This window comes from Physeter macrocephalus, chromosome 9 (genome assembly GCF_002837175.3).
Source record: "Physeter macrocephalus isolate SW-GA chromosome 9, ASM283717v5, whole genome shotgun sequence".
In the NCBI taxonomy this organism is placed as follows: domain Eukaryota; kingdom Metazoa; phylum Chordata; class Mammalia; order Artiodactyla; family Physeteridae; genus Physeter; species Physeter macrocephalus.
The window spans coordinates 102,739,920-102,765,349 of record NC_041222.1 but is presented as its reverse complement, the minus strand read 5'-3'; the positions used below and the strand labels follow the sequence as shown (position 1 = coordinate 102,765,349).

The 25,430-nt window shown below is 46.0% G+C and overlaps 1 protein-coding gene and 1 long non-coding RNA gene across 5 annotated transcripts in view; one reads left to right on the top strand and one right to left on the bottom strand.

Moving 5' to 3' along the window:
* Positions 1-423: 423 nt before the first annotated feature.
* Positions 424-15,705, bottom strand: LOC114486913 (uncharacterized). Its single transcript, XR_003681358.2, has 3 exons — positions 15,618-15,705; positions 5,842-5,948; positions 424-694 (listed from the first exon to the last, which is right to left on the bottom strand). It is a non-coding gene; the product is annotated as an uncharacterized lncRNA (long non-coding RNA).
* Positions 15,217-25,430, top strand: part of GALNT7 (polypeptide N-acetylgalactosaminyltransferase 7) — a 124,755-nt gene continuing 114,541 nt past the window's right edge. For all 4 annotated transcript variants that reach the window (XM_055087356.1, XM_024130814.2, XM_024130815.2 and 1 more), the window contains exon 1: positions 15,217-15,408. In XM_055087356.1, the coding sequence (XP_054943331.1) occupies positions 15,283-15,408 (126 nt within the window). In that variant the 5' untranslated portion in view covers positions 15,217-15,282. The remainder of the gene's footprint in view (positions 15,409-25,430) is intronic.

The following is a 25,430-nucleotide window of genomic DNA, read 5'->3' as shown; positions in this document are numbered from 1 at the left end:
CTGTAAAGACCAGCAATCAGACAACAGTCCTTCCATCGGGGCAGGGCAAGGGCTGTCCTCGAGGCCCAGAGGGGACTGTCCTGCAGCTCTGCCTCTGGGGCCGCACAGCCCGGACTCCTCCAGCTACTGACCAGAGTGGGTATCTGTCTGCTGTTTCCCCAGAGTCCACGCAAGACAGAATCATTTCTATTATTTTATTTGTGAACTCTACCCATTATTGCTCGGTGCCAGGACAACCGACATGTACCTTTGTGGGTCTCTGTGGTTCCCATTTAAAGCCTAATGAGGTCAGTCCAAAGTGAGGCCAAATTCACCACTTATTATTTATCATTTGCATCCAACTTCCAAAAAGAGGAGAAGAGGCTGTTTAAATCATAGCCTAAGAACAGGGAAGATCAGGGTAACTGGAGTGGTGGATAGCAGGGGTTAGGGCTCAAGCGGGTGACACGTTGGGTAAATGGGGCATTGACGACAGGCCCTTGATCAGGAGTGTGTCATCCCTCTGTTTTCTTGCTCTTTCTCTTGGAGACGTAAGAATATTTCTTTTTAGACGTCAACAGAAAAAACAAAAGCACCTCCTAGTTCCTGACGTATAGGTCGACGCAGAAGAACTGGTGTTCCTTCTTAGGTTTCCTCCCTTCCAATTACTCACGTCTTGGTTCAATGATGAAAATACACCTGCTGGATGAATCACCTGGTGGGACAATAGATGTAATGGAAACTCAACCACATCCAATTGGCAAGAATAACAAAGAGCTCAGCCAACGTGTCTATGGTCCTCGGTGCTCAGGAAAAGGCTTGTTCTCAAAGTCTGTGCCCCACGGTGAGCGTGAAAGTTCATCAATCAGCTCCTGTCCTCCGAGACCCTCCAGTCTCTGTAGATGGCATTTGTGCTGAAGATTTTTGTTTTCTTTTTAAAACGCAGGAAAAGAAGATCTTGTAGGTTTTTTTTTTTTTACCATAACCTACCTAATGTGACCTATTAAGTCATCCCCTTGGCTGTGGATCTCCGTTTTATTTTGCTGACTTCACCCTGTCTTCCTGGTTCCCACATCTTTCTTAACACTTGGTTTTTAAAAAGTGAAAAACTTAATAACCACAAAGCCAGGAACAACCAGGGAACCACACCCTTATTTTCAGACAACACATAAATCATCCTGAAAAAGGTCTCTATCCTAAGGATTTCCCCAGATGTAGATTCTACAATTCCCTCTGTAGTTTTAGTTCAAGAGTCACAAAACCCAAAGTTTGTATTCTTTGTCATTCAAAAAAGAAACCTGCACCCAGAGTGTGAAATTAACGGCCAGCTTTTGCTGTTGTTGTCAGTTATCATCTCTGGGAGCAGGATTATGATCTTGAGAAACAGTAGCTCCCTCTCTATTGTACTCATGTGAGCTACGTGCAAACCAAAGAATTCTGGTCTTTAAAAAATGTTCCAGGGCTTCTCTGGTGGCGCAGTGGTTGACAGTCCGCCTGCCAATGCGGGGAACACGGGTTCGTGCCCCGGTCCGGGAGGATCCCACGTGCCGCGGAGCGGCTGGGCCCGTGAGCCATGGCCGCTGAGCCTGCGCGTCCGGAGCCTGTGCTCCGCAACGGGAGAGGCCACAGCAGTGAGAGGCCCGCGTACCGCAAAAAAAAAAAAAAAAAAAAAAAAAAAAAAGGTTCCATATATGAACTAACTTATTTTGTTTTGCCTTAGAAACATTCTGTGTCGTATCAGTGGGATTCCATTAACGGGATGGTGTGGGGAAGATGGAGTATTCATCGTTTAAAAAAAAATTGTTAAAAAAGTAAGTTGACTTATATATAGTACCTATTAAACATTCACTTTATGTTCACCTATACATGAACATAAATCACAAAATTAGAGGATAATTCATAAAACTAGATATTCTGTCAGGTGGGCAAAACCTGTATTGTTCATGGAAGCTTGAACCTAAACATTATAGAAGCTTGAACCTAAAACATTAAATAGATAAATATGACCTATAATAGGTCAGTTATTTCTAAAGTGTAGTAAAGTTGGGGTTAAAAGAGATGATTAAGTAGAATGTGAATTTTTAAAATTTTGATAATTATGCATTAATTTTAATAAGTGTAGAAAAATTAATACAATCCTGTGATTTTACTAGTATCATTGTTTAGCACAAAGCTAAACTTAACTTTATAAAAGTATATAATTTTAATGAAAAATATTAAGCAATATGTGTACTACTCTAGGTATGACTAAAAATGGCATAAACAGTACCAAGATGAATAAAGTTCAGGAAACACCAACACAGGTAACTCACTAGTACTGGTACCACATCTACTATATGACTTCAGTGTTACAAAACTGAAATCAAATTATCATAGAAAGTGTGGTGATTTGGCTCACCTGTTACCACATTTACATAGCATCATCAGGGAAATAACAGTTCCTTAACATTTTGTTCTTAGGCTTTTTCCATTTAATTACTCTATTCAGTCAATGAATATGGTGAATCTTTGAATACATGTTAAGCGTCTACTATGTACAAGGCCTCTGATGGGTAATTTCCAGGAATATAGAAATCTTTTAAAGACATACCACTTTCTTTCTTTAAAATTTTTTTGATAAGGTTTATTTTGAAAAGTAACACTTTCATAATCAATAATTTAGATAAGAAAGAGGAATATTGAGAAGCTTCCCAACAATCCCACTATTTAAACAGAGATCAAAATGTGAGTGGGTTATTTCCTTATAGGCTTTTTAAAATGAAAATATATTATTTATTTTATTAACGAGTTAGAACCAGAATGCACTTACTTTTGTATCATATTTTCCCCCACTTACTGTTTCCATTTTCCCATGCTACTAAATATTTTCTAAAACATGATTTGAAGGACCAAATACACCATTTAACTATTCACCTACCAATACATGGGGCTGAGTTCTAGCCAATAAAAGTGGTCAGAAGGAATGTTCACCGCTCCAGGCCTGGCTCTTAAAACACATCATAGGGGATCCTGCACCTGCTCTTTTTTTCCCTAAATTGCCAGCTAGATGCAAAGAATCCAGTGGAGGGCTTGGGTTCCTCAGGGGATGGGAGATCCACTGAATGGGAAAAGCCTGGATCCCTAATGGGCTGGGAGGGGCGGAGTCCCTTCCCTCCCCCCAACCTGCAAAGAGGATGGGACTGTGATGTGATACATTTTCATTGTATGAAGCCCCTGAAGTTGTGGGGCTGTTTGTCATAGCAATCAGTCTACCCTCATTCATTGATGTTCTTCCTCAAAGTCTTAAAATCTTCCAGACTCCTGTACCCTGGTTTGGCAGCACCTTTTCTATGGGCCTTATTCTGACTTTTTCAGTTTGCTTAATCTCAGCTCAAGTCATTTATCTGGTTGTCAGCTGGATGCGCGAATGTACTTTATTTCACTTACTGCCACTTCTCAAACCTAAGCAGAACAGGTTGCTTCGCATGATTTTGCCCTAGGAGACGAATGTTCTACCGAGGGCTTATTTAAGAAGGTCCTGCAGGATCTTCTCCTTCTCCACCATCCGTCTCGTTTTCTAACGCTCTGCACCAAAAAGTCCACGGAACCTACAATCTTTAGGATGCCCTTAGCATAAGTGTGCTTCAGTATCTCATTTGAGGCCATTATACTTCCAGGACACAATGTAAGGTGAACCACTAGAGGTTTTTGCTCCAGGGGTGATATCGTTGAACTTATATTTTAGAAAAATAATAGCAGTGGTAGGTAGAATGGTTTTAAGAAACAGGAGATTAAACGATGGGAACATTGCAAAGAAATGTGAATCATAGCAGTGGGAACAGATGCAAAAGGAAACATCAGTGATGGGGTGGTCCTGACTTGTTAATGATGAAATCTGGAAGGAAAAGTGGAAGAAACTATGAAAGATGTCTTAGAAATTTCTTTTTTAAGTGTCAACGGCTAAAGCAGGAGCCTAGGAAGAATAGATGATTTGGTGGGAAAACAAATGAATTCCACTTAACGGAGCTGAAACCTTGTGAATGGGTCAATCCACACGAAGATTCAAAACTGAGGAAAAGAAAAAGAACTAGAACTGAATTCTAAACAATGCTGTCTTTTTAGATAGCAGAATGTGTGATGAGACTGACAGTGAGTGGCCCGAGAGACAGGAAAACAACCAAGTGCCCAGCAGCCAAGGCGTGAGAAAATTTCAGTTAACAGTTCTACTGTACTGTTTAACCCGTCCATTAACTTAGTATTTTTTTATTCCTGGAAATTAGGTCTTTTCTCAATTTTACTCATATTTTCAGAGCTCTCTTTTCACTTCTTGAAGTGTATTAAATGTGATTATATTGTGTGTCTGGTAATTCTAACCGCTAAGCTTTTCAGGCAGCCTATTATGTAGAATATTATTTCCCACCCAGGGCTTTGGGAGTTTAGTGATTTTCAACTGTGAGTGACTCATCTTCTTAGGGACCCAGGAACGACCTTTTTCAAAGCCTGAGGTGAAGAGAGTTCTTTCAAAAAGGACTCACATTTGCAGTTCAGATGCCTTGTGACACCATTAGTCTGGGATCACTTTAAGTTCTTGGTCTGAGGCTTTTCTAGGCATCCAGGTTGTGTGAATTCTGACTGCAAACCAGGGTCAGGGCCACCTTATGATGACTAGTTTCCTCGTTGGATGGTGTGGGGTGTGTGTAGAGGGACGTTTCTCTTCAGGGTGAGGGGAATGGGTTCACTCAGTTCTCTCTCACCTTGGGGATGGACTCCTTCAGGGAGCCTAGTTTTTGAGGTCCTATTAGGCTTTCCACTTTGGGGTGGGCCCTGAATTTGTTTTCTGTTCCTAAACCCTTGAACTCAGGGTGTAAAAGATACTCAGGCACCCTAGGTTTGGACAAAGCCCGAAGGCAAAAGCCAGCTTCCATACTCAGCTTACCCTGTCTGTTCAGTCTTTGACCTTAGTATTTATTTTCTTGTTACCCGTGGACGCATTTAGAAAGGTGGCAGAAGTATTTCACCTGGCACTTCCAGTTGCTTTCATGCGCTCAGTGGGCGCCGCACCTAAACTGCCACTGTTACTTGGGAGATTCCATCTCCAAGTACAGGTGGTTCCACTTGAGAATATACTGTACGCGTGAAAATCTAAACCAGATTGCCGAGTAAACACTTAACACAGTTTCTTTAAATAACGTGTGCTGCCAGAGCCTTTAAAGAGTTTTACAGGTTATTAATTTAACTACTTACAAAGAGCCTGGAAGCAGCCCAACAACTTCAATGATTTGGAACCATAATAGTTGAAGAATAATAAAAATATACCCATATTCTGACCTATGCTAACCACCCCCACGGTCAGAATCCTCGTCCAGGCGACCGTGAGCCCCTGTCCGGATTATGAAAATAGCCTCCTAACTGGTCCGTGCTGTTATCTCTGTTCCTTTCCTTACCAAACCCAGAAGCCAGAGGCTGTGGTCCCACTTGGATGTGAGTTACATCAGGCCACCCCACCCACACCTTCTCAGCCAAGGCTCTCCTCCCGTCCCTGTTTTTCCTAAAACAAGCAGGAATGTTCTTGCCTCAGGGCCTTTGCATCTGCTGCCCTTTCAGCCTGAGGCCACCTCCGCTCAGGCAGCCATGCGCCCTGTTCCCTCAGCCCTTCAGGTCTTGTCCAGATATTGTCCCCTCAACGCGACCGTCTCAGACTCTTTAAACTTGAAACCGTCCCTCACTCCCACCCGCCTTCCTTCCCTCCTTGATTTCTTTCCACAGTATTTGCCTTCTACTACACCACCTAAGTAACTGAGTTATTCTCGTAAGCTCTTAGGATAATTCTTGGCACATAAGTGATATACCAGCATCGATAACGATACATGATCATTTACATACCTTGTCTATTGTCTGACTCCATGACCACAAGGATTTCTGCTCCTCTAGTTTACTGCTGTTTCCCATCATTTACAACAATGGCTAGCACACGATACATGCTCCAAACACTGTTGAATAAATAGAAATATCTATAAATATACCATAAAAGATCATAAAAAGGGATTGTTAAAAATCTTTTTACATAGTTTGAGAAATAGAAGCCATCCCATAAGACCAAGACCTCAAAGACCATTCTCCAAAAAAAAAAAAGGAATTAAAATTCAAATTTCAAAACTCTTTGTAATATGCCAAAAGGTACATTTATCTAAGCGACGGTATTTTTTTATGCAAAAAGATCTATTTCGCATTGCCTTGACCAATAGCTCTAAGAATACCATACTTCACTAAGTCTCGATTTGCATACAGGTACCACAATAACACCCATGCATATCATATCCCCTCACAAGTGAAAAGTCACAAACCAAAGTTTTAAATGACAGTATTTTGAGCTCCTGTGAAGATCAGCACTCGGGGCCCACATCTCCCAGGTGTGGCCCTCCAAGCAGTCATTAACATAGAGCCACACGTTCAAATAAAGAGAAAATGTACTGTTCATTGGTCAGTCTAAAAAGATGAAATGTCTGGGCATCAGCAAGGTGGAGAATGACATCGTTGGAAAACATAAGGCTTCGAATTACCAGATATCTACTCCCAGGCCAGCCTCTAATTCCTGGATCATTTAGGATAATGTCCCTGCATATACCCAGCATACACCTCAGTTTCATTCGTATGCAACTATGCTTATCTCCTTTGAAGTGTCAGAAAAGGCTTCTAGGCATAGTCAATTACTAAAAATAACCCAATCTTATTATAACTAGTCAAAACCATTCAGAAGATGGTGCAAAGCGCTTCTTTGTCGTTTCCATCATGTGCCTTTTGGGCTGCAGGTTGCCTTGGACCAGCAGGAGAATGTTCCTTCCTCCTTGGCCCCTTTCTCCCGCTCCACACCTCTTCACCTCCCTGCAGAGACCCTGCTCATCCAGCTACACCTATTGTAGTCCGGCCAGAGAGATTGGGCAAAATGCATCACCTAGAATCTCACATTCTTTAATATGGGAACCTGACACCTTCAAGAGAAACCAGCCTCTGTTTTGCTAATACGGTTGGCAGTCTGCTGACAGTGGGTTCTATGTCCTGAAAATATTTGGAAAAGAGAAAATTCCAGAAAGTTGCAAAAAGCAAAACTTGAATTTGTCACACTAATGAGAACTATTTAAATAGCACTTACATTGTACTTAACAACTATTTACATAGTGTTTACATTGTATTAGGTATTCTAAGCAACCTAGAGATGATTTAAAGTATAAAGAAAGATGCGCATAGGTTATATGTGAATATATATCATCTTACACAAGGGACTTGAGCATCCTTGGATTTTGGTCCAAGGGGTCCTGGAACCAATCCCCCTCAGATGATGAGGGACAACTGTACTGATAACCTCTCAGAGCATAATTTTGATGCAACAGAGGTGGAACAGAAAGAAGCTCTGTCAGTAAGAGGCACCAAGAACCCACCTATCATACATAAAATGAGAGTTGGCTAGACTCTCATTTCTAATTTCCCTTCAAGTATTAAAATTTCATGAAATTAGAGTATGAAATTCACTGAAGACTCAAGTTCTCAGCAGAGCGTGGTTTAAATGACATGAAAAAAGTCTTCAAAACTGAAATTTGTCAAGGTGTTACTGTAAGTCCTATGACAGTTTGTGCATATAAACTTCCACATCAGTGGGCAGATAGGTAGTTTCAGTTTATTATCTAGGAATTACAGCACTCATTTTGGTCAGATGAAAATGTAGAACGGTGCACCCTCCTTCCCCAGCCCCTAAATGAGGGCAAAGCCACCTACTTCTAAAATACTTTTGCAAAACATTTAGATATTATCGCCTTTTAAGATCTATTGATTCAAAATGATTAAAGCATGGGGAAGAAAAGTACCTCAACCTCCATACACATTATCAAGTCGTACAAAGACACTGAAACTCATAAAGAGTAGGGAAAACTGAGATATAAAGAATTTCATAGCTGAGGTGAAGTGGGAACAGTGACTAACTTCGGTTTCCAAGGTTTTTATTTTTTAGTGAGAGGAGTACCTGATATAATTTTTATTAGCTATAAAAAAGATTGGGTTATTTTTAGTAATGGACTATGCCTAGAAACCTTTTCAGACAACTCAAAAGAGAAATAACAGAACTGCATACAAACAAAGAAACTGAAGTATAGACTGCAGAGAGCTTATGCAGAGAGATTACCCTAAATGATCTGAGAATCAGAGGCTGAACAGGAAGTAGATACCTGGTAATTCCAAATCTTTTCTTTTCCAACTATGCCATACTGCATCTTGCTAATGCCTGGAAAGTTCACCAGTTTTTTAATTTGCATTTTTAAAATTAATTTTTATTGGAGTGTAGCTGCTTTACAATGTTGTGTTAGTTTCTTCTGTACAACAAAGTGAATCAGCCATATGTATACATCTATCCCCTTTTTTGGATTTCCTTCCCATTTAGGTCACCACAGAGCACTAAGTAGAGTTCCCTGTGCTATATAGTAGGTTCTCATTAGTTATGTATTTTATACATAGTAGTGTGTATATGTCAGTCCCAATCTCCCAATTCATGCCCCACCCCCCGGTATTGTCTGTTCTCTACATCTGTGTCTATTTCTGCTTTGCAAATAAGTTCACCTGTATCATTTTTCTAGATCCCACACCAGAAAGTTCATCTTTTCTTCAGTTATCTTCTAACAACGGAGCAAAGAACAAGAACATTTTCTCTTCCTGTACATATATGCAGTGTATCTTCTATCACACAATGCTTCCAAACTTGCTTAAAACATAGAGTGAGCATGTGAAACACAGCACATGTCAACTATGCTTTCACTCCTTCTCCCCCAACACAGCAGATCCCGTGTGCTAGGTACTGTGAACGTCTCGAAGATGACACCAAATGAGGACATGGCCTGATGGGGGTGACAGACCACTGAGGAAGCAATGACAAAGCTGAGCCCTACATGCCATGACCAAGCGTGAACAGGGGGTTCGGACAGCATAGGGCAGGGCTGGGGTCTGAAGAGAACGGAGGAATCTGGAGGAACTGATGTATAAACTGATTCTGAAGGATGCTTGGGAGTTTGGTGGGAGGTAGTTGGTACTGAAACTAAGAGAGTGTTCTGGATAAGGGAGTAACCTGTGTGAAGGCCTAGAAGGGAGAGAGAACTTGGCCCATTCCAGAAACGGAGAGAAGGTCAACGTAGCTGCAGCTTAGGTTGGAAAAGAGGACTCGTGGCCCAGCTGAGCCTGTGGAGGTAGCAGAGGCTGGTGCGCAAAGGTCTTTGGAATAAATTGAGAGGTTTGGGCTTAATTCTGAGAGCAATGGGAAGTTACTGAAGGGGTTCCAAACAAGACTGTTAGGAGAACGAATGTGTTTCAGTCGCCACTTAAATAAATGGTCAAGTCAGAAGAGCACTTCTGAAATATGGGAGTCTGAAAACAGAACAGACTCTAGAGAGGTAGTGTTCTACAGCGTTCAATCTAAAAGAGCTTTTTTTTTAAAATAAATTTATTTATTTATCTTTGGCTGCGTTGGGTCTTCGCTGCTGCTCGCGGGCTTTCTCTAGTTGTGGCGTGTGGGCTTTCTCTAGTTGCAGCGAGCGGGGGCTACTCTTCATTGTGGTGCGCGGTCTTCTCACTGCAGTGGCTTCTCTTGTTGTGGAGAGCGGGCTCTAGGTGTGCGGGCTTCAGTAGTTGTGGCGCAAGGGCTCAGTAGTTGTGGCTCACAGGCTCTAGAGCGCAGACTCAGTAGTTGTTAAAAGGGTTTTAAAAATAAGCATTTCTGGGCTTCCCTGGTGGCGCAGTGGTTGAGAGTCCGCCTGCCAACGCAGGGGACACGGGTTCGTGCCCCGGTCCGGGAGGATCCCACATGCCGCGCGCGGAGTGGCTGGGCCCGTGAGCCGTGGCCGCTGAGTCTGCGAGTCTGGAGCCTGTGCTCCGTAACGGGAGGGGCCACAACAGTGAGAGCCTGCGTACCGCAAAAAAAAAATAATAATAATAAAAAAATAAAAATAAAAAAATAAGCATTTCTGCCTTCACAACAGTGTAGGAGACCATTAACCTCATCAAATGGAAGCCCTAGTGACAACAGTCTTTATTCCAGATGAGCACAAATCAGGAATTATCCATCTCTTTAAGTTTATTACAGAAATAGTAATCCATGCCAGAAAAAAAAAAAAGTATAGAGGCAGAATTTGACTTGGTTGTATTCTACACAAGAGTGTAAATTTAAAAGTCTCAACCATCTGTTAACATCACAGGACAATCAGAATTTCAGAATTGGAAGGGGTGTTCAAGATTCTTTGGCCCAACACCTTCGTTTTAGAGTTGAAGACAGTATACAGAGTATTTCTTTGCAAGATAATCAGAAATGAGCAATTATTTAAGATCTGGATTCTTTTTGAAAGACTTCAGCATATCATAATGGTAACCAAAATACTACAAATAATAAATGGAATAACGAGTATTCTGATTTCCAGTGTTGTTCTTAAGCCTCCAAAGACCCTGACCTCCTAGGATTCACAGCCTTGTGTGGTCCCCTTCCACACGGCACGAGACCACAGCTTCTGGACCCCTGTCTCTCTCTTTCTCTCTCTCCCTCCCTCCCTCTCCCAGATCTTTCCCTGCAGGAAGCCAGCTGCCTTGTCCTGAGCAGCTCTGTGACAAGGAACTGAAGTGTCCCTCAGTAGTCCGTGAGGCCTGCCTGTTGGCCTTGGGAGTGAACTTGGAAGCAGGTTCCTCCAGGCCCACCTGACAGCCTGGCAACAACCTCAGGAGAGACCCTGGGCCAGAGCCACCCAATTGAGCCACTCCTGGATTCCCAACCCTCAGAACTACATGAAATAGTAAAAGTTTGTTGCTTTAAAGTGCTACATTTGGGGGTAATTTGTTATGCAGTAAGAGATAACTAATAAACACTGTCCAAAATTAATATATTCTTAACAAACTTGAACTATACTTAAAAAAAAATTTAAATAGCAATTATTTTCTCAACAATATAATACATTTCTTTTTTTTTTGGCCGCGTGGCTTTCGGAATCTTAGTTCCCTGACCAGGGATCGAACCTGGGCCCCAGGCAGTGAAAGCACCGAGTCCAAACCACTGGACCACCAGGGAATTCCCTATAATACATTCTTAACTTAAAAATACTATCACGGGGCTTCCCTGGTGGCGCAGTGGTTGAGAGTCCGCCTGCCGATGCAGGGGACGCGGGTTCGTGCCCCGGTCCGGGAGGATCCCACATGCCGCGGAGCGGCTGGGCCCGTGAGCCGTGGCCGCTGGGCCTGCGCGTCCGGAGCCTGTGCTCCGCAACGGGAGAGGCCACAACAGTGAGAGGCCCGTGTACCCACGTACCTCCAAAAAAAAAAAAAAAAAAAATACTATCACGGATGTTCTTCTTTGAAAAGAGGTGATCAAATGGTTTACAGAATAGGCACTAGGATATTTAACCAATAATTTATAGGTCACTGAGACTAATTTAACCTGAGCTCTTAACAATCACATACAGTTAAAATAGAACTTTGGTTGCTAATAGTACTTGCCCATGGCTATGTGTTCCCATTTCAATACAATTTAATTCCTTCCTTCCTTTCTTTCTTCCTTTTTTGGAAATCTCAGCAGACACAATAATCTGAATTTAAATTAAAATTATCACTTCCTTCTTAGTCCTGAGTAACCCTAGTAGGATTCAAAGTGAGGGGAAATAACAGTTTACCAGCTGATGATGATAACCACAAGAGCTAAAATAATCACCTTTCTAATTAAATAAAACCCACAAAGTTTTATCCTTGGAAGGAGAAGCTCCAGGTAAGGAGGACCAGCAGTTGATATAGTCCTGGCCTTTCTTCTAAGTTTCATCTTCTGTTTATATTCTCAATCCAATTATTCATTATTTCACCAAAAAATATTTATTGAACCCTTTCTACAAACGGGATACAAGGATGAACTGGACAGACAAGGCTCGGTCCTCACATACCTTATGTAATTATCAGGGAGGGAGAGGTAGAGCACCCAGCAGGGTACCGGTCCCAGTGTGTTGGTGGGGAGGGCCCTGGGGGACAGGGGGGGATTCGGGAGGAAGCATGGGAAAGCTTTTGTGTCACTTCAGGCAAAAAGAATCCCCCCGCCCGGAAGCAAAGGGAGTTCAAGACACACTTAGAAACTCAGATGTTCAGCTTGGCTGCAGGATAAAGAAGGAAGGAAGGAGTGGTTAGAGCCCCAGAGCGGGCATCTCACCTCTAAACAGCAGCCCCGGCAAGGGCGCAGATCCTCATGGTGGGTTCCCCTCGGACAGAGCAGGCAGGGGAAGAATTTAAAACCAACAAATCTTGAGGCCCTGACCTTTTGCATCGGAAGAACACATTTATATTCCGGGCCCAGAAGGCTAGCCCAGCTTGGCAAGGAGTATGGACGCAGCGACACGAATCCTGAGACTAGAAATCTAATCTCTAAAAATCTGATTTCTCTAGAAATCTAGTCTGCTTTGAATCCCAGCTGGAGAACAATGGTAACGCCAGCCCCACTCACGTGGCGTAAAGATTAAATGCAGTAACACGTGTGAAGCATCCTGCAAACACCAGGCCTTCAAAAGAATTATCTTTCCCCCATTCCTTTGGAGCCCCCAGCTGAAGACACCAGGTCACCATCTGCCACATGAGACGCCATAACCTGACAGAGGACAAGGCTCTCTTGGCCGTCCCGTGTCCCTCCAATTAAGTTCTGGTCTCAACCCTCTTTCCCAGCGAACCCCGGGTTAGACACGCCAGAAGTATTCCCCTACAACAATCCCTGTCATATGGTAACTGCAGTATTCATTAAGAAAAAACGAATTACACCTAGACACACTGAGACTCGCCCCATTACTCTATCTGTACTTTATATTTGCATATGTACTTGACCTCCATTATTCCTTTTGATGATATTGTGAAGTGAGTACTGCAATCACTGTCAGGCAGACGAGGGCCCAAGGTTCAGAGAGGTTAAGTGACTGACCATGAACTAAGCTTTGGATGCGTGTAGCTAGCTCCTCATTTTCTAAAGTGTTGGGTCAACTCTGCTGAGGCTGCCTCCTTGCAAATGCTGCAACAGGCTTGTATTTTATACTTTGAGTTTCTTTTAAACACTGTTAGGACTCAGAGGAGCCCGGGCTTTTACAACCATATACCCACTGGTCAATTTCTAATTTTGTGTCCTTTTCACAGGTATTTTAAGTTCTCTGTGCAAAACTTAAAGGGGGTGGCAGGGTCATCTCTGAATACCGTTTCTGCCCAAGATTCCTTCCGATTGCCTCAGGGAGTGATAAGGACCACTTTCAATTTGCACACCTGCCCCACTATGCTCATAAGAGTAAAAATACAGCTTCCCATTTTCTTAATAATCAAAAACTGTCTCCTCTGACTGTGCAAATGAGAGCACAAACAGAAGGTTTCATCACTTCTGGTGGACTTCAGGGGCTGACTTCTAATGGGATTATTCCCTCATGTGATCGGAGATCCCTTGAAGGTCACCTCCTCCAAGCCCAGTCTCTGTCTAAGGACGTCTGCTTTGCAAAGGAGCCCTCCCCACTGTGAACAGCCCAAGTTGGGGCCACAAATGATCTTGTTCCTGCTTTCCAGAGTTATCTAAATAAACCTTTCCCCAAGCACCCCTCCCTTTCACTGTTTCTCTGAAGCTGGTGCACAGATGAGCTGGGTCAGAATCACCTGGGTACAGGTGATGCCGGGGTCCCCACTTGGACCTGAATTGACCCAGGAGTGGGGCAGTAGCTTTCCACATTACCCAGCCGGTTCATACTTTATCAATTAAATTAAAAGTCCAGGTCTTTTTCATCAAAAAAAAAAAAAACGTCTTCAGCAGTCTCCCTCGTCCTATATGAAAAGCAACTGGTCTTGATTTAAGTAGTTGATAAAAATGCTGAGTCAGACAGTGACTTGGAGTCAACCCATGACAGCCCTCCAGGTGCTGTATGTATTGGGCTTACATGCATTACTCTGCACAATTATCCAGCCAAGAACAGACCTGACCATATTGTCAGCCATTCTACATTTCCCCCTATTGTTCACTGCAAATAATTCGTGGGAATTCTGAAGAAATCCCCAATATACTAACGTAATGTAACCCAAACCATGAAGCACATGGAGTTGGTCTGGTACAATTCTTTATCTATCCTGATGATGCAAATTCTCTATTTCATTCTAGAAATTTAAATAACCGGGTTTCACTTGTTTTAAAGTACCTGCAGATAGGAGACAATATTAAGGAAGAAGGATCAATTTTTACCATCCTAAAACTTAGGAGAAGATTTTAAACATTCTGTTCAACTTGAATTAGGCAGATAGGAGGTCACACTGATAACGTAATCACGTGCACCTGGCAATAGAGGCGACTGACATCTTTGTTGGGAGATACGGGCACAAAAATTATTTCCTCCGGCCGGGGCATCTGGCTAAACATTGGTCAATACCCTTTCCTGTGTAATGTAGGTCTCAGGCAGAAAGGCTTTTGAAAAACAGAAATCAAGGAACCTCCATCAAGCGGCAAAAATCGGGTCTGAAGGAGGCGACGAGGGTGGAGCATTGTTTTTTTGTGGTTTTTTTTGAGTATTGTTTTACAAACCCCGAAATCCTCGGTCCCAGGAATAGAAACTTAGCCCTTGAACAAGGTTGGTATTGCTTACTCGCACTAGGTTGGCTTTCTTCTAATTAGCTCAAGAGACAGCGACGTACTACCCGCTTTCCAAGTAGAGCTCCTGGGGTCCGGGGCTATTTGCACATCACACCTGGGCCTTTCGGATACAAATCCGGCTCCTTAAGGAGCCGTGTGAAGAAGCGAGCACAATCAATAAGGAAAAATCCTCCCAGCTATAAATCGGCCACGTGGAGCTGCGGCAACGGCCGCCGCGACTTCCTGGTTTCCTTCCCGCCCACCCCGCGGCGGGGGCCGGGGGGCCGGCGTTAAGGCCGGAGTTACGGCCCCAAAGGACAATAAAAGTTGGGGACCCAGGCAGCTTTAAGGGCTGAGAGGTGGGGCCGAGGCTGAGGACAAACCTGGGAGAGTGTAAGTTAGTCAAATGGTAGCAGGACCTGGAGGGGTCGGGTGGGCAGCGGCGGGGAAGGGGCTGCGGACCGGCCGGGGGCCGCCCAGCGAGGGCGTGGGGGCGGGAGCGGCCGGGGGAGGGAGGGGAGAGCGGGGGTGGGGCCAGCCGAGGGGAGTTCCGGATCGGAGGCGGGGAGGGCGGCCGCCGGGCGGCGGGGGCGGGAGGAGGAGGCGGCGAGCGCGGAGGGGGAAGGAGGGAGGGAGGGGAGAGCGGTGGCGGCGGCTGCGCCCGGCTGTGCGCCTCTCGCCGCCGGAGGAAGATGAGGCTGAAGATTGGGCTCCTCTTACGCAGTCTGCTGGTGGTGGGCAGCTTCCTGGTGCTGGTGGTCCTCTGGTCCTCCCTATCCCCGCGGCCGGACGAGCCGAGCCCGCTGAGCAGGATGAGGGTGAGTGACCCGCCCGCCCCCTCCGGCGGCGGCGACCTGCAACTTGTTTTGTTCGCGCGCCTGGCGGGAGCGGGGTCGGCGGGTCGGGCGCGGGCTCCGCAGGTGGCGCGGCGGGCGGGTGGGGGCCCCGAACCCCGCGTCCGGTCCCAGCCCCCACCGCACCTCCCCGCCCCGCGCTGCGGCGGGGGCTCGGCGGCCGCCCTCCGCACCTGGAACGCGGGCTGGAGAAGAGAAGGGCCGGGCCAGGACCGCCGCGGCGGCGGCTGGGGACGCGGGGCTGGTCCGGGCTGCGGCCTGTGGCGCGCGCATGCCTGACGGAGGCGAGGGGCCGTGGCCGCCGCCACCGCCGGTGCGGACCAGGCCCCTGGGTCCGGTCGCCCCCGTGCGTCCGGGGCGCCCCCCTCCGCCGGGTCTTCGGCGCCCCCGGCTGCCCGCCCGGGTGGGAACGCGCGGCCCCGCCCCCGGCTCCGCGGAGAGCGCCGCCCCCTCGGCTTCGGCGCCGAGACAGGCGGTGCGCGCGGCCGAGGCCTCGCCCAGGACCGGCCTCCCTCCTCCTCCCGCTGGCCCCCTCCCCTTCCCGGCGGCCGCCCTCGCCCGCCTGCGGACCCCCGCCCCGGAGCCCCCTCCACCGGCCGCCCCGTCGGGCCGGAGCCCGCCTCTCCTTTCCTCGCCTCTCCCCTGCCCCGGTTGCGGCCGGGCCGCGGGGCCGCCAAACTAACTTGTGCGGTCGCCGCCCGCGCCGAGGGCTCCTCCGGACGCGCTGTCCGCCGCCCGACTCACCCGGTCGGTGGGGCTCCGTTGGCGCCCCGGGACGTGGGTGACCGGACCCCGGGCTGCGGCCCCGCTGACCCGGCCGCGCCCCCTGCCCGACCTGCCCGCAGTTACGGCCGCGCCCCTCCTTCCCCTGGGACGCGGGAGCCGGGGGCTGGGGAGCTGTGCCGCTTCCAGCGCCTTGTGCAAACAGCGTCTGCATTGCATCCGAGGGGTCGCCTTTATTAACTTTCCTTTTGGGAAGTTAGCCTCATGGAAGTAGAGGGAGAAGGCGTCCTTTCAACACTGAGAATCGTAGGAAGAGATTTCCTTATCTGCTCCTGCCCCTGTGATGAGGGAAGGTTTACTCTTGAGATTTACTCTGAAGTTTTAGTGTGTATTTGCAGACATAACGGCACTGGAATCTCTTTATAACGTCTGGGGTGGATTCCTCTCTAAGTCATCTAAGTTAATGGTAATAAAAAGTACCCAGTTTTCCTTTTGAATGTGTTCGTGGTTTTAAGTCCCTCAGCTCTCATGGAGTGATGGTGACCTCTTTATGATTTTGCTTCAAAATGACTTATTGAGAAAGGACGACTGAATATGGCAGTTGTTTGAAAGCATGATCAAATGGCCTTTTACCGAGAGCTAATAAAGACGTAAAGATGCCATTTCCTGGGGGAAGAAATTGAGGAGTGACAGAACTAGCCATATTCAGAATGTCCTGCACTTCAGATAACAAGTCTTCTAAAGGGTTGATGGAGCGTCAGCCCCAATGCCTATTTCCTCTGAAATATTATATTAGTGCTGGTACACGTACTGAGCCACGAGCTCATTTAATAGCTGTAGGAGGTGGTTATAACTTGGTTTTTGGTCCAACTTATTGGATAAAGTTTGTCGGTGGGTCCAGGGTAATTTCAGTCATTTGCCAAAGACTGAAGCTAGCTTTTTAAGACTTTCAAACAATTAACATTAAGAAGAATGCTTTATGTATGTGGAGAGCCAAAACTTTTTATTAAGTTTGCGGGTAAATATTAACTAAGCAAGTTAAGGTATAGCTTATAAATCATAAGAGCATAAATAAGGGACTATTGCCTCCCTTTAATAAAAGCTAACCTAAATGTTTCTGAAGTAAGCAGTAGAAGGACATCTCCTTTCGGGAAAATTCTGACTCTGATTATGATTACACATACTCCACCCGCTGTGAAACACCTGCCTCTCCTTAACACTAATCCATGTATAGGGCTTTTTTGGATTCTGATAAATGGCCTGAGATAGTCTAGGACAATCCCATTTACCAAATACAGGTTATGCTTCTACTCTAGCAAGCTGGTCCTGGTGGGTCCACCCTGTGCAGCTTTTTGCCTCATACTTTCAGTGTTCCAGGCGCAAAAGTCTGCTGTAGCCTGGTGCTTTTTTTTCCCCTGGACTACTTCCTCCTTTAGATCTGCCCAGCAAAATGCGTCACCTGTGGTCAAGACAAGAGGAACACATTTCTTTTCGCTTTTCCATCTCCGGGCCTCTTGCTGTTTCTCTGATGTGAATGATGTGAAAAGTGATCTTACCGTTCAAATTGTACTCTGTTGGATACGATTTGATTTATTGAACAAACATTTTTGAGTACCTCCCATGTCCTGGTGCTAGTTGTTAAGGAAATACTCCTTGCTCCTAAACTCATGGATCTTGTAGGCTAGTGGGTCAAAAATCACATTAATCAAGACTTCACAAATCTGTAAATAAAAATTGTGCTACCACATGCTATGAAAAAAAAAAACCCACAGGGGGTAAGAAAATGGAGGAACTTGGTCATAAAAGCTTTACCTGAAGAAATGAAGAGTCATCGTTGATCTGGGTATGGGAGGGGGACACCCCTGAGAGGGAGAAGTATGTGCAAAGGTCCTGAGGTAGGAGGTAGCATGGTGAGCTGAGGAAGTGGAAGAAGGCCAGTGTAATTAGAAGATGGAGGGCGAGGGTTCAGAGAGACCATGCCAGGAATCAGGTCTTTAGAGAAGCCATTAACTCCAAGGATGGAGCTCTTCGAAGGATTTTTAAATAGGGGAGAGGTGGGCTGAGATTTGTGCTTTGAGAAGACCACTCTAGCTGAATTGCTTAGAGCAGGAGCAGATAGGAATACTGTTGGAGGTTATGATAGCCCAGGTGGAACGTGATGTTGATGCCATTGGCAGGGTGACGGTGGAAGGAGAGAAAAGTCGGTTGATTCAAGAGCTGTTAAATGAAGATGCAGAGGCACCAGGACTAGGTGTCTGCATGGGGAGTGAAGGAGAAGGAAGGTGTCCGGAGGCACCTGATAGGCGGTAGAAGGATGACAGATTGTTTATTATATGGAAGGTTCTGAAGACAAAATCCATACGTTCTGATGTTATGTTTTATGGTTATAATGGGAAGGCTTATCATCTTAGGCTTTGTCCTCTGAATATTTTAAGGTCAGCATTTATTAAAACCATCTGTTTAGCACTTGCAAAGCGTAGACAGTTCCTTTAATTAATAAATTATAGTATCTCCCAGACCATTTCTCCCGGGTTTCGGCGCTGAGTGTTTAACGTTGAATCATTAGCCTCTGAAAATAAAGGTCTGGAATGGAGATGTTGAAAGACCTTCAGTGGCTCTTTAATAGCAAATTCAGTACTCGTGAGAAGCTGCATGTAAACCGGCAGCTCTCTGTATTTGCAAATGTTACTTGACTCAAACTGTTAATGCCACCTAGGCTCAGAGCATCCATAGTAGGACTAATTCAAGAGCCATTGCTAGATGGAGAGGTTTTATGTGACAAGCTAAGACCAGTGGGAAGGAGCATTGCTAAATGAGGCTGTGACCGAATTGATCACCCAGTCAGTCAGGTTCTACCTTAACAAAGCCTTTTATCTCAGCGATGATCGGCTGCAACCAGGAAAGCTCTGCCCTTGACCATGAGATTTCTGTTTCAAATGGAAGCTTTTTTATTAGGGATGGAGCTATCACTTAGAAGAAATGTAGTGTCTTAAGAGGTCACTGTTGTTTCAGTTCCCCAAGTGAAATGCCCTGGGATTAGGGTTCATTCCATTTTGCTGTCCTCCCCCGCCCTTGCAGTTAAAAACTCCCTTATTACCAAGTCTAAGAAATTTGGGCTCCATAGGCCTCCTGAAATTAGTGCTGAGTTTTGCTTACACGTGCGTTCTCCTGGGTGGCTGAGAATCAGAAGCTTTCACGTTTCTTAAAGGTACCTGCGAAGCACTGTGTCCTTGGGAGGTGGAATGCCTGTTTCCTGCCCATGGAATTTCTCCCTCGTCTTCCGTGGTGCTGAAGTACTCATTACGCCCTGGAAATGCAGACATTCCTAAGAATTGCGGTATCTGTCGATTCTGTGCAAGTGTTTCCCGTCCAGTGTTGGAAGTCAGGCATCAATCCTGTTACTACCACCCCCCTTCCCCCACTGAGAATACCAAGACGGTCTCAAGGAAAAGTCCCTGTTCGAAAGGGATCATATCCTAGTTGAAAAAAAGGATGCAGCACCCACATGGCCTGGGTTCCTTCCCCATCCTTACTCTGGTAGCTGGGTAAGGAAACCTCGCTGTCACAGGACGTTTCCTTAGCGCGTGGTGAAGGCTTAGAATAGCCATTCGGGGAGTGCACAATTATTAGTAAAGAAAGAATGGAAACTGTTGAGCTGTTGAATCTGGGTAACTTTTGCGATGGGGCCGGCTGCATGGAATGGGAGATAAGGTGTGGGCTTCGATTTTTGTTAATAGTGAATTAGAGGCAGGGAGAAAGAAGGGAACGCATCGTGAATGAACATCACAGTTCTGAGCTTGGGCCATTTGTAAACAGAATATGTGTAACTTCTAACTTGATTTGTTAAAAGAAGGTTGGTCAGGAAGCTTTGAACAGCTGTTGAATATTGGAACATGGTTGTGATTATTCAGCTCCAACCTCGACTGTTGCCTTTGTTCATATTTTAGATTCTAATTTTCATCCCTGAAGAATGAAGGTACAATCTGACAGAAGAAGAAAAGCAGTGAAATCAAGAATTTAAAATTTCTAGAGTAGAACGGACACAGCCTGAGGCTATGAAAGGAATGATTTTATGGTTGGAGTTTGTGTGGTGGAAGAGGGAAGGGTGAGAAGGTAGAATATGTGTTAACAATGTGGACAGAATTCTGTGAGAATTGGGAGATGTATTTGTACTGTAAACATGGCAGTCATTCACTCAACAGACATTTCAGTGTTTACTAAGCACCATCCATGGCTCTAGGCATCGGAGAGGCTATGCAGGAGAGGAAGTAGAACGCTTTGGCATACGGAAGATGCTACTCAGGTCATGACCTCCTAACCACACAGAAGGTGTTGGTCCATAAGAATAGTCATTGTCTTTCCATTCAGGAATCAGGCCTTTTAACCACACCTCCCAGCCTCCAGCCTTCCACCTGCTCTGAACAGTGAATTGAGGAAACTGGAGGTACCGGGCTGGCGCCGGGGATGCAGGGGTGTCGAGGACACAGGCTCTGTCTCCTCTCGCACGTGAGGGTGTCACCGCCACCCAGAGGTTCCTCGCCAGCTGCAGGAGGTGGATGCTTGGAGGCCAGAGCCCGGCATTCGGCTCCACCTGGAGCGTCGGTGGGGTTCCGACAGGGTTCCAGACGGAAGGAATATGGTGAGACCAGAGGGAAGGCCGGTTTTACTCTTGACACGTGGTGGAACTGGAGGTTGGAAAAGTACGTTGGGGCCCTATTTTGAAGGTATTGAATGGCAGGCTGAGGAACTGGGTTGGGGTTTTACTGATTCAGCAGTAAGAGCAGCTTTTTGGAAGCTTTTGAAGTGGAGTTAGGGAGTGGTGACGTTCAACTGCTGATTCCCTGATTCAGAGATTTCAAACACCTGTTGTCTATGAAGTACCATCTACTGCTGTAGACATTGGAGGTACTATAAAGTACTAAAAAACGCTGTGATGACAGATAACATCTGTGAGTCCTTTGTGCCAGGTCAGCATTCTGCGTGTGTGGTGTTAATTGTAGCAATAACCCTCTCATGCAGTCTGATGTAATCCTCACTGAGTTACAGAGCCTTGAACCCTGCCCAAGGTCATTTACCCAGTCAGTCTCAGGTGTCCTGACTTCTGCTGTGCCCTCTGACCTCCCGCAGATTTTAACAACACAGATGAGCTCGTGTGGACACCGTTGAAGGGGCCCGCAGAGTCGCTGGCGAGGTCATTTCACACAGAGAGAAGCATGTGGGGCGGTGCAGGATGAGTGGAGGGGAAGGGGCCCAGGACCCCGCGGGGAAGGCGGGGCAGGTGATGGCTGAGCTGAGTCCCGGAGGTAGCTCTCGGGGAAGAGCGTTGCCTGCCGGCCGGCCGAGGGGATAGGCAGGGCTGCCCTGAGGGTGGAGGAGGCCGGAATGCATGAGAAGTAAAAAGGAGGCCAACGTGGTGGTGGGGGGAGCTAGGTGTGTCTGGAGGGAGGGCAGTACTTGATGAGCTGGCAGGTGTAGGCAGGGGATGCTCTGGGTTGGGTGATAAATTATGTGGTCATCGCACCAGGCATTGTCCTGGAAAAACAACACGAGTAACTACCCTTTTGCCACAGGTTTGTGGGCCAGACGCACGAATAACAGTTGCAGGGGGTGAGAGGAGGGTCGTCCTAGCTACCGGGTCCCCAGGTCACAGGGAAGGCAGCGTCCGGCCACGGGGTGGGGTGCAGTCAGAGCGGTCACCGGGGGGGGCAGGTCGCAGGGCGAGCGCGGGGACAGGGCCTGGGCGCGCAGAAGCAGGCAGGATCGCGGCAGACCCTGGGGAGTGGTGGCTAGAAGAGTGGGTCGGGGCCCGGAGGGTGGAAGAGAGCCTGGGGAGAGAAGCGGAGCCTGAGCCCTGCAACGCTGAATACTGTGAGTGGTTCAGGCCGGCCCCGAGCAGGGGTCTGGGAGCAGCGCCTAGGCCAGATTTCCGTGAGGACGGGAGTATCCCTGTAGCTTGGCTGAGCCTAAACCAGGAGGGGGACCAAGAAAATGAGTATGTGGGGAGAGAGAGAGGATGACGGTAGAATTGCCGGTGTGGCTGGTGGGAGGAGGAGCTGTGCTGGCTGCAATGGGCAGGGAGGATGCTGAGGCCTCAGAAGGAACAGAACCGTCTGAAGCGGCAGTTCTCAGCCTTGAGCGGGAATCAGAGTCGCCCAGAGGGTGTCTTAAAACCCGGGTCATCTGGCCTCCTGCCCGCACTTTCTGATTCAGGAGGTCTGGGGTGGGGCAGAGAATTTGCACTGCTAACTGTTCCCGGGTGATGCTGCTGCCGGTCCAGGGACCAGACTTTGCGAAGTGCTGGTCTCGAGCACGAGGAGAGTTGGGGTCCGTAAGACAGAACGTTTGTGCGGTTGGGGCCTAAAGTGCTTACAGGAGTGGAGGCGTCTGCTGGGTAGATGGAGCCCAGAACGGGCACCAGAGCTGGATGCAAAGTGTGAGCTCCTGGGCAGGAGCCCAGCTCCAGTCTGGGGCCTGGGAACTGGAGTGGTAGCTTCGGGTGTGGACGGAGGAGAAAAACGTGGGCATGAAAGAGGAACGGGGGAAATGCCGGGAGCAGGAAAGGCGAAAGAGGGCTCAGGCAGAAGTCAGATGACTTGGAGAGTCTTGCCCGACCACCAGCAGTTCCAAGTGCTGCAGCATTGGAGCAAGAACCGACAGAACGAAAGATGTAGCGAGCGGCCGTGGAAGCGGGAACGCCTGCCGCCGCGCCACCCCCGGCACCTGGGGTAGAGGAGGGCCTGCGGCGCGTCTCGGTAAACGCGATGCCGAGGAACGTTGGCTCAGGTAGAAAGAGAAGTTCAAGTGGTGAACACTCATCCTCCCTAGGGGAAAACTGCAAATCGAGAAGGGGTTTTATTAGAGAGCCGTGAGTACCGAAGAGGACTTCCCACATTTGGGGTTATCTCTGTTCTGCCTTAATTAGGCCTCTCACCCCCACCCCGTGTGTGTACAGAGACACATGGGTCCATATGTTTTAAGCTGAACCACAGTCACGTAATTTTGATAATGTAGACTATATATACACATTGTATTAAGATATGATAATACATATTAGGCATTTGGGGCATTCTTTTAGTCTGAAATCCAGTTAACTTGGAAAGCTGTGATTAGAGCAACATTTTAATATATGAAGTTGGGAAAGGAATTTTATCCTGAGAATATTAGGCAACTTTTAGTTTGTAATTATACATTAATTTGGCTGATGTGTAACTAAAGGAAGAAACAATAGCAAAACTGTAGGCTCAGCATTTCAGTGATGTTAGCTTTTTGAAATGAGGTCTACGGTTTAATTCTGGTTCAGTGCTATGATCCCCAAAGCAACCCTGAGACAAGTGGAACTGCACTTACCCAGGGCTTCGGTCTTTTTTGCAGAGGGGAGAAGTAACCTGCAGTTGCTTCGTTTGGTAAGAATCCTGAATATTTCAAAATGAGAAATGTTCTCATTTTTGCTCCACTGTAAATTCCCTTCTGGGCTCCCCGGCCTTCGTAGTGTTTTAAAGTGTGGCTCGCGAGAAGCGTTTAAACATGCCGGTAGGGATGCCTGATCCAGCTCACGGAGCGTAAGAACGGCTGCACCGAAACTTGAGGAGAACCTTAACTTTGCATTATCTAATTAGGTTTGTAGAATTGCTGTAGAACAGCCTGGTTTCCGAAGTTTAGAAGGTACGATTAGCTGCAGTATTATATCAATACCAGCGAGCCTGCTAAGAGGCTTCCATGCCAAGCAATTGGAATATGTTATTACCAAGGATGTTTTAAACTGGATGAATTAAAATTAAATCACATACTATTGGGAGCAGTTCTGTATGAGAATAGAATAGCAGAGATGAGCTCATCTCTTTTTTTTCCCCATCTTTAATCTTGTATTGAGTTCCTGGGTTTAAGAATACATTGGGCCTCAGGAGGATGCTACTCTCCTCAGTAGTAAACTACATGCTCAGTGATTATCCATCCGGCTTACACATAATTTTAGCATCTGTAGTTCTTATCTTTATAAACTATTTTATAAGGTGCTTTAGGATTGAGGTATTCACTGGTAATGTGTACACCTTATAAAAAGAGTTGGTACCTAGAGTAAGTATGTCTTAAAGAAATAGTAAGTGAGAAATTGCCAAAACTTTTTTGTCACTCTTATGAGATGGTGGGTGTGCCAGCATTTTTATTTATGAGATTGTCTGTAATTATCCTTTGACTCTTGATTTTCCCTTTTGATAAAAACACCAGAAGAAGAAGAAAACCCTGTGAGAAGATGCTCTGATGAGTGTGAGCAAGGCTTGCAAGTAGCTTCACAAGGGTGTGAATGTCTGACTCTTGCAGCTGGAACCCTTCATTTCGAACCAACCCAGCTACTGAGTCTAGCTACTGAAGCGAAACAGTAGACTCAGGTTCTTATTGCAGGATAAGAGACACTTCTGAACAGTTTTACAGAATTTTAAGAATTACACTTGTTGAGAAGTGATATCGTAACATGAACGCAATATCTTTATGCTTCTGTGGGAACTTTTTTGATAAATTCTTTAGAAAGGCTAAACAGAAAAAAAAAATAGAATGAGTTACAATAGTATGTTAACAAAGTCCCTGGTCATGCTATTTGAATGTGCTCTAGAGGTTCTTTATTTGTCAGCATTTACTATAGTACTTCAAATAATTTTATTCTGCTGAATTTAAAGTAAATAGTTCATATACATATTATTAACATCTCTTATTGGAAAAATAGTTCCCTTATAACCCCAGCAGAAACCAAAGTGATCTATATACTTAAGTGAGTCATGTGAGCCTCATTTTGCCAGAATATATCAAAGATACCTGGATAAAGATGTCCAGATACAGATAATCAGAAGGGATATTCCGCTGCTACTTAGATTTATGGTTCATTAGGCACTTGTATAAATGTTTCAAAAATGACTTAGGAATGTGGGGTTAAGTCAATTAAGATATTTTGGTTTGCTTGATTGTTTAATGCTGCTAAGAAAAATGTTTGTGATGGGAAATATTTGCCTAGAAAAATTTACCCTGAAATACATTATACTGGACTGGAGTTGTTGGACAGTAATGGCCCGTGTACCTGAGAAATCAAAGGTTGACTTTATACAGCCATTTGAAAACTTGTCTTAGACATTTTCTACAATTCTTGGCTTCTTAGGTATAGGTTTTAATTCTGCTTACTTGGGGTGATTTAAATCCAACCCCTTTCTCGCAATATTTCATCTTGCAATTTAATATTTTACCACGCAATTCTTTTTTTTTTTTTTTTTTTTTTTTTT